The sequence below is a fragment of the Lathamus discolor genome, chromosome Z (genome assembly GCF_037157495.1).
Source record: "Lathamus discolor isolate bLatDis1 chromosome Z, bLatDis1.hap1, whole genome shotgun sequence".
Classification (NCBI taxonomy): Eukaryota; Metazoa; Chordata; class Aves; order Psittaciformes; family Psittacidae; genus Lathamus; species Lathamus discolor.
The window spans coordinates 100,465,196-100,482,575 of NC_088909.1; the positions used below are offsets into that span (position 1 = coordinate 100,465,196).

Here is a 17,380-nt window from a genome sequence, read left to right on the forward strand (position 1 = left end):
GGGCCCCCCCTGCCCCTCCAAGATCAAGGACGTGCGAAGGCGAACGGGTGCGGCCCGTGTTTATTGCGGCTCAGAAGCCCATGCGCGGCCGCTTGCGGCGAGGCTGGGAAGCGGAGGAGAGCTGGCTCTGTGAGGACGGGATGCAGGTCTGGCTGGCCTGGCTACCGGGGGGCTCAGGGGAGGCGGCGAGCGGCTCGTCCCACACCCCGAGGTAGACCCGCAGCGTCCTGCGCCGCTCCTTGGGGATGCCGCGGGAGCGCAGGCTCTGCGAGGAGAGCAGCCCGTCCTCCGGCGTTGCCGGGGGGCTGGCGGGTGGCAGCGGCGGCGGGGTGCCCTCCCGAGGCAGCCCGGGGGTGGGCGGCAGGAGGCCGGAGTCGCTCAGCTCGGACTGGTAGGTAAGGGACGAGGTGAAGCTGGCCGAGAGGCTGCACCGGCCCCGGGCTCGCTTCTGCCGCCGCCGCTGCTCCCGCAGCGCACTCTGCCTCTGCGCCAGCTTGAAGCTCGTCCTCTCCTCCCACCACTGGCCCCAATCACCGGACCAAGCCGCGGTTAGACGGGTGCTCAGGGGGTCGGGATCTCCCTCCAGCTCCAGAGGCTGCGGCGGGGTGGGGGTCTGGAGGTCCCTGGGGTCCCAGCGCTGGATGCGGCCCCCCTCTCGCATAGCTTGGCACAGCCGCTGGCGTGCCTGTTGCTGCAGGGCGCTGGGTGCTGCCGGTGCCTCCAGCTCTTTGCGGATGAACAGGAGCTTCTGGCTGAGGGTAGGGCGGCAGGCGCGCGGGGGGTGCTCCCTGCGGCCCTTGAACAGGGCCCTCAGCCAGCGGCGGTACAGCAGGGCAGTGGCTGGGCTGGGCACCGCTGGGGAGGGCACTGCGCTGGCACAGGGCGCCTGTGGCAGTTCATCATCATCCTGGGCTGTTGGAGCGTTCAACACCTCCTCTTCCTCCTCCTCCTCCTCATTGAAAATCACTTCCAGATTGGACAAGTAGAAGGTTTTCTCTTCCTCCTTGCTGCCCAAGCCTGGTGGGCTGCTGACTGGAGACTCGAAGAGAGGGGAAGAGCCGAGGGCTGTTGTGGCCTCATCCACTGCGGTTGGTGCAGGGGGCTGTGCTGCCTTGTGAGTCAGCCTCTGGCAGAAGACATCCCCAGCCTCAGAGAGCTGGAAAACCAGCAGGGACTCCTGTGGTCCATCCTTCTGCACTGTGGCAGCCAGACCTGTGGCGACAGGGGACACTGCCTTGGGGCCTGGCCAGCAGCATGGGCTGCCTCCAGCCCACATGGGCACACTCACTGCTGGCTCCTGCCCCCCATGTCCTTTTCTCAGTCATTAATCTCTTGTGCAGGGTTGTTCAGGGCTTTGCTTTTGCTTTTTCAACCACCACCTGCCCAGGGTTACACTTACCCGCTCCAGCCCACATCCCTCCCCACCAGGAAGAACACCCCAGGTCGGCACAGGGCCCTCACCAGCAGCCGGGGCGCTGAGGCGGTGCTGGAGCATGTGGTGTCGGTGCGGGAGCTGTGCAGGCAGGTGCTGCAGGCAGCCAGCGATGCTGTGCAGCTTCTGTGGAGGCCCTGCTAGCTGGCAGACTGACTGGCTGCCCCCTGTGGAACAACACATCATAAAATGGCCAGTGAGTACAGGGGTGACAGCTTGAACCAGCAGTGAAGATGCTGGGACATGGGCACATAAGCACCACAGCAACCCCCAAGCCCCATCTCTCACCCCGGTATTGCAGCAGTAACAGCTCCTGGGTGCAGGATGTACCAAGCAGCACTTTATGGCTCCTCTCAGACCCCCCTGGTATCAGGTGGGCAAAGAGAGGGGGGTCCTTCATCATGTGTGCCCACTTCAGTACAGGCACCAGTGGCAACCGCTCGTCCAGCACGTACACAGAGAACTAGAATGGGAGGCATGACTTAGGGGGGCACACACTAATATGCTGTGGCAGTCCCCCGTGCCTGGGGTGTCCCCCTGAGGTGTGATGGGACTCACCTGGGTGGAGACAAGGTGCTGGGAAGGATGAGCCTTGCCCAGGTACATAGGCAGCACCACACGCTCACCACGCTGGCAGCTGGCTTCCTCACCCACCTTGAACAAGTCAAACTGGCACCTCTCGGGGACCTGCGGCAGCAGAGTGGGGTCTGTCAGCAGCCCACGCTGGGGAGCCCTCACCCCTTCCATCACCAGCCCTATGCCCTGTGCTCACCCGGGTGTCCAGGCATTGCAGGCCAGTGCGGTCGGCACAGCTCAGCACACGCGGGTGGGCAGTGAAGTCACTCCAGCGCCAGGGTGAGTGTTCCCGGAAAAACATGGTCTGGGGGTCGTGTCGGAGCTGCTGTAGCCTGTGGGCAGAAGACAGTGATGGCAGAGGGCAGAGCCCCTCTTGCTTGGGACGCTCTCCCCTCTGAGACCAGGAGTCTGCACGAGCCCCCTTCCCAGCCCTTAACGCTCCCTCTCACCCTGTCTCGACGCTCCAGAGGTAGACAGATCCGCTCTGGGTGCAGACAGCCAGTTCCCCAGGGAGGTGAGGACTGTGGGATGGTGTGAATGGCATTACCACAGGGGTGAGAGCATGTCCTGTGGCAGAGAGGGCTGCAGAGGTGGCAGAGCCCCTCCTTGCAGAGCTCCTTTCCCTCCTTGCCTACCTGACAGTGAGACAGGAGGCAGGCACACTGGTGCGGACCACCTGCAGCGGGGTGGGAGCTGCTCCCGTCCTGCCTGACACCCTCCAAACACCACAGTGATAGTCTGAGCGGACACCAACGAAATCTGGAATGGGACATGTGAGATTGCAGCATCCTGGGGGCTCCCTGCCACGCCTCTACCTCATGCTCTGCCTGAGGTTTGGATCATGGGTCTGGCTCACCTTCCCCATCCACCCGTGCAGCAGCTATTTGCCGTATGTGCCCGTTGAGCTCAAACCATGCTGGGGAGCCCTGGGCACGGGGTAGCTCCTTCAGCACCATGTCCTGGAAATCTGGGGTGCCAGCTAAGGCAGTGCAACACAACCCTCCCCCTTGCTACCCCAGGGACACATGTGAAAGGATACAGAGGTGGTTCATGGCCTGCCCTCTAGGGTACACCAGGCGGCCCACGCGTGCCCCAGTGTCTTCAGGGGGCAGCCAGGCCAGTGCCCCCCCTGTAGGGCTGTCATCGAAGAGCAGGCTGGACCACCGAAGCAGCAGCTCCTCATGCACACAGTCTGCCAGCACCACCAGCGGCACCTCGAACAGCCAGTCCCGGCAGAGGTGGGAGAACCAGCGCAGGCGGGAGATGAGATGCTTCTGGGGGCAGCCGCTGCGGGTGACACAGTGTCAGTGGGGGAGAGAGCAGGACACCCCCAGACCTTGCCAGAGCATGGGATATAGAACTCACAGCAGACTTCCAGTATCAGAATGGGGACTACAAGGAAGCTGGAGAGGGACTCTTCATCAGGGACTGTAGTGATAGGACAAGGGGTGATGGGTTCAAACTGAAACAGGGGAAGTTTAGACTGGATATAAGGAGGAAATTCTTTCCTGTGAAGGTGCTGAGGCGCTGGCACAGGGTGCCCAGAGAAGCTGTGGCTGCCCCATCCCTGGCAGTGTTCAAGGCCAGGATGGACAGGGCTTGGAGCAACCTGGTCTAGTGGAAGGTGTCCCTGCCCATGGCAGGGGGGGTGGAAGTGATGATCTTAAGGTCCTTTCCCACCCAAACCATTCTGTGATTCTGATGCTTACCGCCTGGATTCCAGACGCTCAATTTCCTCCATCAAGGCTGTCATCCGGATGGTGCTTTCCCGGGCCGGTCTCTGTGGGCACAGAGGTTTGGGCTGGCAGCTGCATGAGGAGTGTGTGTGGAAACAGAGGTTTTCCCAGTGGATGGACACTGACCCTCAGGGTGGAGTCACCCAAGTAGAAGTTCTTGTGCAGCAGTTGCCCCAGGGAGCCAAATGCATCTTCTGGGTGATCCACAAAGAAATGGCTCAGCTGTCACGGAAGTACAGAGAGGGGTTAGGATGCGCAGGGATCCCACGCCGTCCCCCCAGATCCTCGCAGGACATGGTGCCCCAGGCCCTACCTGCTTGGCGAAGTCCAGTGTGGCTCTGGACCTGCCTTCCCGGAGCTTCCTGTGCAGCATGCTGCGGTACAGGATGTCCTGAGGGGCGACTGAGGGGACCCAGAAGCCTGTGGGGAGAGGGAAGGGGCCGGTACTGGCACAACGCTGCAGCATGGGGGGAGAAATGGCTCACCCGTTCCAACTCCCTCCCGTGCAAAATATCCCCGGGGGGAGCCGCTAAAGCCCCCGGGTGGGATACCGAGCCGCGCGTGTGGAGGTGGAACGGGATGTGCCCCCCGCTGCCCAGGCAGCGCACCCCTCCCGTGGCCCTCACTCGTGTTAGGAGGCAGGCAGGGCACGGCGGCGACGTCGGCGGGGTCCCAGCTCTCGCCCGTCCCGCCGCGGCGGGGCACGAACGCCGGCTCGGCCTGCAGGAGGAGGCGGCGGGGGGTGAGGGCGTCCGCGGCGCGACCCGAACCCCACCGGCACCGAGCAGGGCGGGCTGCGCCGCGGCCTCACCTGCGGGCGGCCTGCACCGGCCGCCAGCACCGGCCCGAGCTCACCCCAGCCTGCGGCCGGAGCGAGGCCCGTCTCCTGCCGGGGCGGGCCGGCTCCGAAGTGCGAGGGGAAGAGAGCGGCCGGGAACTCCATTGCCCCGGGGGGGGAGCGCTGGTAGCGGGGGAGGCCTGAGCCGGCAGATCCCGACCCACGGAGCTGCCGCCGCCGGTCCGCACGGTACCAGCGCCACCGGCGGAAGTGGCATCATCACCGCGCCGCGCTGCTGTCGGCTGCACCAATCAGCACCCGGAAAGAGAAAGGGAGCAGAGCGGCGCCGGCGGCATCGGCGCTCGGAGCGTTACCGCCCCCTGGCGGCCGGAGGAAGAAAATGCGCGGCCCCGGTGGGACCGGGACGGGCGCAGGGAGGATGGTGCCGCACCGGGACCGGCGCTGGCGCTGCGGAGCCGTCGGTGCGGGGTGCCCCAGCCCCCCCGCGGGCACGCACACCGGCCGGTGCCGCTCACGGGTCTGTCCCGGTGTGGGGGGGGGCAGCCGCTGCCGGTCCCCTTCGCACTGGTGGGTCCCGACGGGGGCACGGGGCTGTCGGGATAGACCCCTGGGGTTGGCCGGTCCTCTACAGCACCGGGGGGGGGTTTCGTGGAGGGGAGAGGGATGGGAGTGACCCGAAGTGGGGCTGTGCACGCCGTGGGTCACTCGCCTTGGCTAAGGGGGACGGTGATGTCAGGGGAGGATGAGGCTGCTGTCAGGGGAGTTTGGGAAGCGCGATGAGGCCGGTTCAGGTCAGGATGCTCCCATCCCCGCAGGCAGAGCCCCTCTCACAGACACCTCCTCTGTAAGAACGATGATATCATTTATTATAGTAAGGTTGTAGCCACTGCTAGGAAACCGCCCGACCCACATCACAGCCTCACAAGTAGCCCCCTCAGCCCCATAGGTAGCTGTTGCTGCCTCCCGTCCACTCTCCACAAGTTGCCCTGTTTGCCCCCCGCATTGTAGCTCACTTGACCCCCGTGTCCCAGCCCCACAGCCCCTTTCAGCTGTGTCCTGTGATCCCACGCCCACCTACAACTGGGCCCTGTGTCCTGGACCTCAGGTTTTGCCCCGTTCCCCAGCTGTTATTCCTGTCCTCAGCCTCAGCGCATACCCAAACTCCCTTGTCCCTCTCCTTTCAGTCCCTTATCCCTGTCCCCAGCCTGTTTCCTTCTCCCCAGCCCTATATCCCTGTTCCCATTCATTGTCCCTTCCCCAGCCCACTATCCCTGTTCCCATTCATTGTCGCTGACCTCAGCCTCACATCCCTGTCCCCATTCATTGTCTCTGTCCCCAGCTCCCTATCACTGTCCCCAGCCCCATATCCCTGTTCCCATTATCCCCCTTCCCAGCCCAATGTTCTTCTCCCCAACCCCCTGTCCCTGTCCCCACTCATTGCTCCTGTCCCCAGCCCCATACCCCTCTTCCTTCTTCTTGTCTCTGTCCCCAGGCTCTTATCGCTGTTCCTACTCATTGTCCCTGTCCCGAGCCCCGTATCCCTGCCGCCATTCACTATCCCCATCCTAACCCTAAGTCCTTCTTCCCAGCCCCGTATCCCTGTCCCCATGCATTGTCCCTGTCCTCAGCCCCGTATCTCTGTCCCTAACCCCACGTCCCTGTTCCCTTTCATTGTCCCCCCCCAGCCCCATATCCGTACCCCCATACATTATCCTCCTCCTACTCCCATGTCCTTCTCCCCAGCCCCATATTCCTGTCCCCATTCACGGTGCCTGTCCCCAGCTCCCTATCTCTGTCCCCAGCCCCATATCCTTGTCCCCATTCATTGTCCCTCCCCCAGCCTCATTGTCCCTGTCCCCGCTGCCCCGACCAGCGGCATGATGGGGGTGGGGGGGGGGTGGGGGGCGGAACGTGGGTGGTCGCTCCGGGAGAGGGGGGTGGGGGGTGGGGGGTGGAGGGGGTGGGGCGGGGCCCTGCCTCTGTCGAGTGACGCTCATGGGGGCCAATGGTGGCGGGAGGGGGCGGGGCGGGGCGGGTGACGTCATGGCCGCCGGTGAGCGGCGGGGCTGCTGTGGGCGCGCGCCCCGCGGCAGCCGTGGCGGCGGCATGGTCCGGTCCGGCGGCGGGCGGCGGCTGCAGCCCGCGCTGCTCCTCCTCCTCCTCCTGCAGCTCCTCCTCCCGCCGGCCCCCGCCGGTGAGGCCCGCGGCCGGGAGGGGGGCTGGGGGGGGCACCGGGGCACCGGGGGGTGGGGGGAGGTATGGGACGGCTGAAGGTGCGCGCGGTGGGGTGCTTGGTGCTCGGGTGGTGGGGCAGGGGGGCGAGCTTGTGATGAGAATGGTGGGGTACGGGAGGGGTGGGATGTGTGGGGTGCACGCAGTGGGGCTGGGGGCGGGGAGTGGGGTGCAGCTGGCTCCAGGGAGTGTGGGATGTGCGTGCGGTGGGACATGGTGGCTAGGTGCAAGGAGGGAGGGATGGGGTGCACATGGAGTGGGGATTGGGGCACGTAAGCAACAGGGCACGGAGGTGAGCCTGGTTGTGTGTGGAGCGTGTGTGAGATGGGGCAGGAGGTGGGGGTACGTGGGTCAGGGATGTGGAGCGAGAGGGCACGATGTGGGTGCGATGGGACACAGAAGTGCGTGTGCAGTGGGGTGTTTGCATAAAGGGGCATGAGGATGCATGTGCAGAGGGTACCCGACCCCAATGCAATGGGGGAGTGAGGATGTGCATGGTGTGGGGCACGACGACAAGCATGTTGTAGCGCTTGGGGTGCCCGAGCGGTGGGGCATGGAGATAAGTGTGCGGTGGGGCACAGAGGTGTGCGTGCCAGCAGGACGCAGGCAGTACACATGCTGCGGAACAGCCAGGGCATGGTTCATGTGCGTGAGACGTGGGCCCGGGGGACTGCAGGTGGAGGGCAGAGAACTGTGTGCTTGCGGTGGGGCAGCGGGGACGGACAGAGAGGGGGTTGTGCGCGTAGCAAAGTTGAGGGGGATTTCTCTGGTGGAACTATACAAGGGTGAGGGTGCTGTGGGGCACGGGGAGCTGGCTTGGTGAAGGGCATGTGAAGGGGTACCCAGGGGATTGTAGGGGGCATCCCCGGGAGGGGGGGACACAGCTGGATGGGGGCCGCCGGTGCCGCAGGTCGGGGGTCGCCGTGGGGCAGCGGGGGGGTGGTGTGTGGCATCCGCGGGAGCTGTCCGCGGTGCTGAGCACCCGACCCGGAGCTGTCCGGGGTGCTGAACGCCCCACGCCCAGAGCGGCCCGCGGTGCTGACCCCCCCGACCCTGAGCTGCCCTCGGCGCTAATCGCCCCGACACGGAGCTGTCCGCGGTGCTGACCGTTCGCGCCCGGAGCTGTCCGCGGTCCTGACCGCTTGACCCAGAGCTGTCAGCGGTGCTGACTGCCGGTCGCGACCTGCGATTGTGGTCCAGCGGCTTCCACACCGCCAGAAGGGCGCTTGCTATCTTCCTTCTTCCCCCTTCCATAGCTAGGAATTTCCTCTCCATCCTCCAGCAACCGTCCCGTGCTCTGGTCATGCGGCTGCTGGGCTTCAGATTGACCTGCAGCTGCCTCCTCACTGTTTGCCCTGTGCAAGTGGGCTTGGAGGAAACTGCAGGGGCTGGGAAGCTCCGAGTGGTTCCCCCTGTGCCACCTCCTGCAGTTGTGTTCAACACCCCATGTCCCCTTGGGTCCTCTGGCAGGTCACTGTCTGCACGTGGGGAGGGGAGCTGTGGAGTGTCTTGTTGGTTCATGGTGGGGAAATTGGGATCGGGTGCTCTTGCATTGAGACAGGTACTTCATGCCTGGCTTGTGTTGTCTGGAAGCGAAGGGGAGGGGGAGCTGCCTTTGTTCCAGGCAAGGGAGCAGATGCATGTCAGTGTACAGCCGGCTGGGGCTGCACACACACAGGAAAAACACATGTGCACGCGAGCACATGCAGGCACTCCCAGCCAGGTTCATGCTGTGCAAACCAGCCCTTCTCTGCTATCCCACTCCCTGCTGGACAACTCCTTCTTGGCACATGCCTTCTCCCAGCCCATCCTCTGTTGGCATCCCACTTGCTGGCAGCTTGTGCGGAGGTGCATTTCGTCCTTGGTGCATCTCTGGGGAATAATGCATGGGTCTCCCAGGCACTGGAGAAGTGTGGCAATGGTAGGGTGAAGTTGCATCTGCTCTCTGGAGACCAGGTCTCCCTTGCCTCTACTTTGGCAAGGAAGCCGCTGCCCCTCTGCCGCTGTGGTCCCGTGAAACCCTTGAAATCAAGCTGTCAGGCAGTTGGGCAAGGGGAGGTGGTCCCAGTGAGTGCTGTGGGCTTGCAGGAAGCGTCTTGCAGGCATGGGGCTGTGCTCAGCAACGCGCACCCATGCTTGTGGGCGTGCACGCCTCCACATCGCCGCGCACGCAGACAGCACCCACGTGTGCATATGTGCACACATATGTGCACCATTCCTCCTCCACAAACCATGGGAGAGCTGGGAGGCTGTGCAGGAAGTACACTGCTCGCTCCTTCTTCTCATAGCTCTAGGGTAGGACTCTGTGGTTTATGATAGGCTCTGTTCTGATCCTCCTTGGCAGCAGAGAAGAAGGAGAAATCTGTGTCCCTGTGGGAGCTGACCTCTTGGTCAGGGCTGGAGGTATGGGGAACAGCCCTTTATTACAGGTTAAATGCAGGGAGCAGATCCTCACTGAAGAGGACAATGAGTAGAAAGAGGTGGGCTGCACCTAGGTTGAGTGTGAGCAGCCAACACCAAAGGTTCCTCAGGCTCCAGAAGATGAGTGTCCACAGCTTGGGGAACTGGGCTTGAGGCAATGCTGAATCAGGCGTGATGAAAACTGTGCCAGGGCTGGAGATGCAGCTGGGCACAGCTGACATCAGCCCTAAGAACTCACTGAAATGGCACACCGCCATCCATTCCTGCATCCTGGTTTTGGGACATGTTCAGAACCTGGTTTGGGAGATATGGTGCTCCTCCCTTCCCCTAGTTCTCCACCCTGCTGAGAGTCTGTTGGGTTTCCTCTACAGATGGGCTCTTTGTGACTGACTACTTCACCCGCACGCCACGCAAGCTGAGCCCCTTCCGCTCCTTTGCCAGCATTGAGCTCTTCCACTTCCACATCCCTGAGGACACAGTCATTGCTGTCTGGAACCTCATCACCTTCAAGGAGCAGGGTGGCACCTTTGGGGATCAATGCCCAGACCGTAGCATCACCGTGTGAGTAAGCAGCCTGCTCTGTTTTCTTCCTGCCTGCCTCTGCTTGCCCTGCTGTCCTCTGCCAGGCTTTTCCCTGGAGCCTGCCAGCCCTTGTCTGCTTCTTACTTGCATGTGCACACATATGTATATATATACACATGCGCATAGATGCAGAGGAGTACTCATGCATGCACAAACACATGCGCGCTCACTCCCCATGATTCATCTTCCACTCTTGCAGGCTCCCCTCCTTTGTGAACCCCATACATGAACAGTTTTGTTAAACACCCACCCGAGGAAGCTCACAGTCTCCAGCAAAGTCATAGAATCAACTAGGCTGGAAAAGACTTAGTTGGTTCTACAAGAGGATCAAGTTCAATCATTACCCCAGGACTGCCAAGTCCACCACTAAACCATGTCACTAAGGCCCTTATCTACATGGTCTCAGCTTACAAATGGCCTCCCGTGTTGACTTTGAGCTTCCTAATAGCATGAAAGATAGACCCCTGACATGAAGGGCATGCTTGCCTTGCTGTGCTGCCCAACCTGCACCCTGCTAACTGCTGTCTCTCCTGCAGGTACTTCCGCTCAGGGGCTCCCTCCGTCATTAACCCACTGCACACGCACTTCCCCAGGGACACAGCCGTCCCTGGCTCCTTTGCACTGACCCTCACCTGGACCCTACCCAACCGCACCACGGGGGTCTTCAATGTCACCAGCCCACTGCCTGGGGACTGGTTCCTGGCTGCTCATCTGCCCAAAGATGAGGGCAAGATCTCTGTCAAGGTGAAGGGCTTTGGGGGGAGCACGGGGTGACAGGTCTCACTTTAGGGCTCTGCTGGGGTCTGGCTGTTCTGGGCTGGCAGTGCCCAGGGCAGATGTCCCAAGTGGGGACAGTGCCCCAAGCCCCCTTCCCCTGCTGATTGTTCTGCTGGTGCAGGGACTCTACGAGGAGTGCCAGTATCTCTTCCAGCCACAGCTTATCGTGCAGCGCCTGGTGAACATCGCTGTGCTGTACCCCGGTTATGTCACTGAGCAGAGCATGGCTCCCCACAACCGCTCCTGCCTCTACAAGTGAGTGGAAGAGGGTCTCCTATGGAAGGGGCACCCCCAGGTTGGGTTGCTGAGGGTGCTCCATCCCCTCTGCCTGGCCTCCCCAGCCCCGCTGGTCCATGCTGGAGGGCAGGACCTGACACTGTTGTCCTGCAGGGTGTTTGTGCCAAGCTACACATCACGAGTGCTAGTGGAGGTGCTGCGGTGCCGTGGGGCTGAGGGCTGCCCACTCTGGCTGCGTGTGAGGGCCAAAGCTCCCCCTCTGCACAACTCCACAGCACTGGACTGCCGGGAGCATGATCCCTGCCAGCTGGCACTGGACCTGCCCTTCTGGCAGCACTGGTACTATGTGCTAGTGGAGAAACACCCTGGGGTGCCAGGCACCATCTCCTTCCAGGTCACCGTGCAGCTCACAGGTACATGGGAAATTGTGGGCAGGGGTCGTGGTCTTGTATCTGCTTGGGTGATTGGTGTGGGGGTAAAGGATCTGGCCCCAGCTGGGCACAGGGTTATACACAGCCCTGCTGGGATGAGGACCCTGGGAGGTGTTGGGGCTGGGTTCCACATGGAAACGTGTGGTGGGCAAGAAGGGGGGGGTGAGAACTAAGGAAGGGCTGGAGGAGCTGTGCAGTGCCTGGGCTGACAGCTCTTTCCCCCACAGACTGTTCCCAACCCAGCCTGGCCCGGCCACCCTTCCTGCCCTCCAGTGCTTCCATGAACATGCCCCACTCCTTCGGCTCTGCGGGCGGGATGGCACTGGGGGACAGCCCTCCACCCACCAGCCCCAACGGCACAAAGCACCCGGTCCCCATCACCTCACCCGCCAGCGAGCGGTGCTGGCCCATCCGCCCCACGCTGCGCAATGAGCTGGACACCTTCTCCGTCCACTTCTACATCTTCTTTGGACCCAACGTGTCGGTGCCGCCCGACCGCCCTGCTGTCTTCGTCATCAACCTCCTGCCAGTGCTGGACAGTGGTGGGGTGCTCAACCTGGAGCTGCGGCTCAATGTGGTGAGATGGCCATGCTGCGCCCTGGATGGGGCAGGGCAGCTTGAGACGGGGACAGGCTGGGAGATGGGTGATGTCAAGGCTGCAGTGGGGCATGGAATGGGATTTGGGGTGCTCGTGGTTTATGGGTTTGAGAGCTCTTGGGTGCAGAAGCACAGATGAGAGTGCTCAGAAGCAGGGTGATAGCTTGAATTTGGGGTGTTCTTGGGTGGTGGCAGTGGGTTAGGGCACTGATAGGTTGTGTGCTATTATGTGGGAGATGTCAGAGCAGAGGACATCCCCCATAGCCCATGGTTTAGGGCTATCTCCTCCACTGCTCTCAGAGCTCCCTGCGTGGTGAGAATGTGACGGTGTTTGGGTGTCTGAACCATGAAGTCCCACTGACGTCCAGTGACAACACCTCAGTGACCTGTGAGACAGGTAGGCTGGACTGTGCACGTTCATCCTGCCATGGATGTGGGGGTCTCTTGCCCTCCATATGTCCGGCAAGAGACTGGGTGGGAGATGGCAGAAACTATGGGAGCATCTGACCCTGGGGTGCTCTGTCCCTGTCCCAGCAATGCCCATGGGGAAGGACAGGCTCTGCCCTGCTCACATGGAGCTCTCTTGGTCCACAGAGTCCCTGGCAGGCTTCCTGCTCTCTGTCAATGCCACAGCCAGCCTCAGCCGCCTGCGGATCCCCTACCCCCAGACAGGCAGCTGGTACCTGAGCCTGCGCTCGCTCTGTGCCACGGAGCATGGGTAAGAGCCACTGCCTGTCCCCCCCCTGCACACCCAGAGGGGGTGTCTTACCCATGATCTTCTTCCATGCATGCATATGCGCTGTGGGTCCATAGGGGTGCCTGTCACCTGCACTGCATGTCACCGCTCACGTGTGTGCACATGGCTTTGGGGGCTGTGTGTCACCGTGTGAGTGCCTGTGTGGGCACGGATGGCTCTATCTTGTGCCTGTCTGACCATCTGTGGTCCCCGCGGCTCTTCCCTCTGTCTTGCGGTTAGGAAGCGCCTGTCAGCTTGTGAACGCCGTGCATCTGTTGGTGCCTGCCCGTCCCCAGCAGTGCCCATCTGTACCCATGCATGGGAGGGGACTGGGTTGTCACTGTGAGGATGAGGCTTGGCTGTGCTGGCTGCTGCCCCCCTGCTCTTCTCAGCATCTCCAAGGACGGGTTCTGTGTCTGGGGTACGACACCATGCTCCTGGCATGGGTGTCTGCCTGAGAACCCTGTGGAGAAGAGTGGCTGTTGTGCACTTGTGTCTGTACATACTAGAATAATGTGGGGTCTGTGCCACGCAGATGGTTCTGTGTGCATGTTCAGTGAATGCATGCACACAGCGTAGGGTTTTGATGCATGTGGATGGTGTTGCGTGCACATTTGGTGCATGCATGCAGACAGCATTGCATGCGTATTTGGATGCATACGTGCAGACAGCCCTGTGTGTGAGTTCAGGTTTCTGCAAGCAGACAGGGCTGTGTGTGTTCTATGTGCACAGTGTGCAGATTTGACTGTATGAGCACACGCGTGGACAGACACACATGCAGGTGCATCCCACGCATGTGTGCAGACAGCACTGTGTGCATGCTTGTTCACGTTGGGGTGCCCATGTGTGTGCAGGCAGTAGTCGGTGTGTGTTGTTGGGATGTGGGATGTCTGTGCTCCTGCGTGCTGGAGCTGCGGAGGTGCTGGAACTGCCCACAGCCCTGTGCATGGGCAGCGCGGGCAGTGGGGTGCCTGCTCTGACTCTTCTGCTATGCTCGTAGTTCATGCTGAGTTACCAGTTGCATTTGGTCCTTCTCATAGTGACATAGTGACAGGCAGGCACTGCAGGGCATGCTGTTTGCACAGCAAAATACAAATGAAATAGGAGCCAGCTGAGTGTGTTGATAAAGAAAAGTGGGTCTAAGCATGACCATGTTCCTCCTGCTTGCCCAGCTTGGTACGCAGGATAGAATCACAGAATGGTTTGGGTTGGAAGGGACCTTAAAGCTCACCCAGTTCCAACCCCTGCCACGGGCAGGGACACCTTCCACTGGAGCAGGTTGCTCCGAGCCCCTGTGTCCAACCTGGCCTTGAACACTGCCAGGGATGGGGCAGCCACAGCTTCTCTGGGCACCCTGTGCCAGCGCCTCAGCACCCTCACAGGTTCACCAAAGCAGCTCATTTCCCTTCGTGTCCCATCATCTGCCAAGCCTGGGTGCAATGGTTGCCTCTGGAGGAGGCAGGAGCTTCTCAGGGGGTGCAGGGTGAGGGCTGACCCCCTTCTCCTGCACTGCAGGTTTGAGCCCTGCACCAATGTGACAGCCGAGGTGTACCTGCGCACCTACCTCTCGCCCTGCATCAACGACTGTGGCATCTATGGCCAGTGCAAGCTGCTGCGCACCAACAACTACCTGTACGCTGCCTGCGAGTGCAAAGCTGGTGAGAGCTGCCCCGGGCACCCATAGTGCCCATTGCCCCCCATCAGTGCCCCCACACCAGCTCTCCACAGGGCACTGGGAAGAGGCTTCCCTGCTCCCTCCCCAGCCCCTGCAAGTGCTGCAGGGCTGAAAGCAGCTCTCCCTGGCCACAGGCTGGAATGGCTGGGGCTGCACAGACAACTCCGAGGCTTTCTCCTACGGCTTCCAGCTGCTCTCCACGCTGTTGCTGTGCCTCAGCAATGTCATGTTCGTGCCTCCCGTGGCCATCGCTGTCCGCAGCCACTACCTCCTGGAAGCTGCCGTCTACATCTTCACCATGTTCTTCTCCACTGTGAGCGTGCGGTGGGGGTGGCTGTGGGGACAGGCAAGGGCTGGGGTTGTATGGGACAGCTCTCACACCCTTTCCCCTCTACACCAGTTTTACCATGCCTGTGACCAGCCCGGCATCGTGGTGTTCTGCATCATGGAGTACGACGTGCTGCAGTTCTGTGACTTCCTGGGCTCCCTCATGTCTGTCTGGGTCACCGTCATCGCCATGGCCCGGCTCCAGCCCGTGGTCAAGCAGGCTAGTGTGGGGACCGGTAGCGCGAGGTGGGCTGGAGGGGACCCATCCTGATGGGTGCCCTGCTGCCCCACAGGTGCTGTACCTGCTGGGGGCCATGCTGCTCTCCATGGCTCTGCAGATGGACCGCCATGGGCTCTGGAACCTGCTAGGGCCCAGCCTTTTCGCCTTGGGGATCATGGCTGTCGCATGGGTAAGGAGACACTGCCCCTGCCCTCTCATGTCCCCACGCTGGCTGTGCTCAGCATCCCGCCCAGATGTCCAGCCCCACTCCCTTGCCAGCATCAATCCCTCCCTGAACTCCACTCCTTGAGCACTGGGGGATGTGGCACAGTGGCCGTGCCTATCCCTCTCCCAGCCCTCCCTTTGTCCACTGCAGACAGCCCGCACAATCCGGCGCCGACACTGCTACCCACCGACCTGGAAGCGCTGGGCGTTCTACCTGTGCCCGGGAGCGCTGATCGCGGCGGCCGCCGTGCTGCTCTATGCCTTCGTGGAGACGGAGGAGAACTACTTCTACATCCACAGCATCTGGCACCTGCTCATCGCCGGCAGCGTCGGCTTCTTGCTGCCGCCCCGTGCCAAGCCCAGCAGGCGCCTGGGGCCGCTGCCCCGGCGCAAGGGCTGCGGGTACCAGCTCTGTGTCAATGAACAGGAGGAGCTGGGGCTGGTTGACCCGGCTGTGGCCTCCATCAACAGCATTTGTACCAGCTGATGGTGACGGCACCTGGACTCCTGCACGGACAGCAGCCCTGCGGGGCCTGGCACCCGCTCTCTTTCCCAGCCACCCCTTCCCAGGAGCACCAGGACTCCTCCGGGAGGGCACAGAGCCGTTCGTGCCATCCTTTTATTGCAATTACAGCCTGGTTGAACTTGTCTCCAGGAGTTGTTGTGGCTCAGTCTGGTGCAGAGCTGGGGTGACTTGAGGTTGAGCTGGGGCCGTGCTCCTCTCTCTGGATGTGGCTGGTTGCAGAGTGAGGAATGGCAGTGGTCTCCGGCTCTCGCTCATGGGGTCTGTAGCAAGAGCTGCTACTCTGCTGTAGGGCTGACACAGCACTGGCATAGAGCAAGGTGGCCAGCAAGAGGCAGGGGGCCAGTAGCTCAGCGCTTTGGCTCCCTGCAGGCCAGGCTGCAGAGCAGGGATGACTTTGCCGTGGCACTGTGCTCTCACAGGATGGCTGCAATGCCTGACCCATGGCAGCCGTGCTATGCCAGGGCTGCTGGGGTCCTCCTGAAGCTGGCAGGACCTTGGGGAGCCCATAGCCCTGGGGGTGACCGCCACTGGGGAGTGGTGGTAGTGCTGCTTGCCACGTCAATGCATGGGTCTGTGAGCACTGTGCCTGCAAGGACCACATCCTCAGGAGCCCACAACTGCTTGGTGACAACCGACTGCCTGGAGCAGCCTCCCTTGGTGCCCCACACATGAGTGCACCCACCCAGGAGCAGTGAGTGGAGCAGTGATTCTGTGTCCCCATTGTTGCCACCAGCTATGAGCAGCTGCCCCGTCCCTGCAGGGCACTGAGCATTGGTGGGAAGGGTATTGTGTGGACTGTACCTGCTCATGGGCTGGGAGAACCCTGTTTCAGCTCCTGTCCTTCATCCCACCCCATGGCTCAGCACCCACTGGAGCCAGTGGTGCCTGTGGTGTGGCAGCAAACACCCAGACTTTGTGTGCCGCTCAAGAACAGGGCATTTCCACCCTGCTCCTGCAGCTCAGCACAGGGAAGATGGACCAGAGAGGAGATGGGAAACCCTGCTGCCCCTTCTTACACGGTACCCGGGGAAGAGCCCGGCGCAGGGAGACTTAGTGGATGCCTAACAGGATTAGCAACTGCGAGCGGGCAGGCAGCTATGTAATGGGATTGCAGTCTAATTAAAACTGCTGCCTGGGAGCTGGGCTGCTGCTGACTGCAGCGGGGTAGGCTTGGGGGGCTGCAGGAGTGGCAGGGATGGGGTGTGCAGAGCAGAAGGAGGGGTGAGCCAGGGAGGGCCATGCTAATGGTAGTGGATTCAGGGCTTTGCCGCTTGCCTCTGACCTTTTGGGGGGTGGTAGCCATAGGGATCCAGCCTGGCTTGGAGGTGTTCTGGGCAGCCTAGGGGGGACAGACAGGAGCCCTGTTTGCTGTGCAAGGAGGCTGGGGGACTTGAATCTGCCACTGTTCCTCCCCCTAAGAGCTCACCCTGCAGCCCTTCCTGTGCCATGCAGAATGCCCTCTCTGGTCCAGCCAGGCGGCTGATTAAGGATTAATTTTTTAATTAAAACCATTACTCACTTCACCAGCTCCAATTGCATCCCTCCTCCCCCACCTCTCACAGCAGCAGCAGCCCACAGAGAACCAGGAGCTCAGCTTTGGCCTTCCCACCAGCAGCATGCGTTGCACACGGAGCTTGGGGGTCATGCTGCGCTGGGGTAGGCACACGCCAGTTCCCTAGAGATGTCAGGGCTCCATGCAGCATCCTTACCTCTCCCTCATCCCCTTGCTCACTGCTGCAGGGCCGCTTGCTGTGTTGGTGTAGACCCTACAGTAATAGAACCTAGCAAGCACACTGTGGGATGTGCACTCACCTTGCAAGCAGCTGCGCAGCCCTTGGGCTGCCCCATGGC

The 17,380-nt window shown here is 61.8% G+C and overlaps 2 protein-coding genes across 6 annotated transcripts; one reads left to right on the forward strand and one right to left on the reverse strand.

Annotated features, from left to right (window-relative positions):
* Positions 1 to 35: 35 nt before the first annotated feature.
* On the reverse strand, positions 36 to 4,813 carry TAF1C (TATA-box binding protein associated factor, RNA polymerase I subunit C). Of its 3 annotated transcripts, XM_065662205.1 has the most exons (15): positions 4,662 to 4,813; positions 4,556 to 4,621; positions 4,371 to 4,464; positions 4,058 to 4,164; positions 3,871 to 3,966; positions 3,718 to 3,788; positions 3,048 to 3,295; positions 2,865 to 2,975; positions 2,644 to 2,767; positions 2,458 to 2,529; positions 2,205 to 2,340; positions 1,991 to 2,119; positions 1,721 to 1,895; positions 1,462 to 1,599; positions 36 to 1,212 (listed from the first exon to the last, which is right to left on the reverse strand). In XM_065662205.1, exons 1-15 carry the CDS (start codon positions 4,800 to 4,802, stop codon positions 71 to 73), a joined length of 2,850 nt encoding a protein of 949 aa, XP_065518277.1. In that variant the 5' UTR covers positions 4,803 to 4,813; the 3' UTR covers positions 36 to 70. The 3 variants fall into 3 exon arrangements, with proteins under 3 accessions (XP_065518277.1, XP_065518278.1, XP_065518279.1); XM_065662206.1 differs by having other exon boundaries at positions 4,556 to 4,778; XM_065662207.1 differs by lacking the exons at positions 4,371 to 4,464; positions 4,662 to 4,813 and having other exon boundaries at positions 4,556 to 4,643.
* Positions 4,814 to 6,608: 1,795 nt separating this feature from the next.
* TMEM8B (transmembrane protein 8B) lies at positions 6,609 to 15,653 on the forward strand. 3 transcript variants are annotated; one of them, XM_065662209.1, is made up of 13 exons: positions 6,609 to 6,737; positions 9,568 to 9,757; positions 10,315 to 10,522; positions 10,677 to 10,810; positions 10,946 to 11,205; positions 11,451 to 11,800; positions 12,121 to 12,217; positions 12,415 to 12,538; positions 14,072 to 14,214; positions 14,366 to 14,544; positions 14,632 to 14,778; positions 14,852 to 14,968; positions 15,134 to 15,653. In XM_065662209.1, exons 1-13 carry the CDS (start codon positions 6,650 to 6,652, stop codon positions 15,488 to 15,490), a joined length of 2,394 nt encoding a protein of 797 aa, XP_065518281.1. In that variant the 5' UTR covers positions 6,609 to 6,649; the 3' UTR covers positions 15,491 to 15,653. The 3 variants fall into 3 exon arrangements, with proteins under 3 accessions (XP_065518281.1, XP_065518282.1, XP_065518283.1); XM_065662210.1 differs by having other exon boundaries at positions 15,155 to 15,653; XM_065662211.1 differs by having other exon boundaries at positions 15,159 to 15,313.
* The last annotated feature ends 1,727 nt before the right edge of the window (positions 15,654 to 17,380 follow it).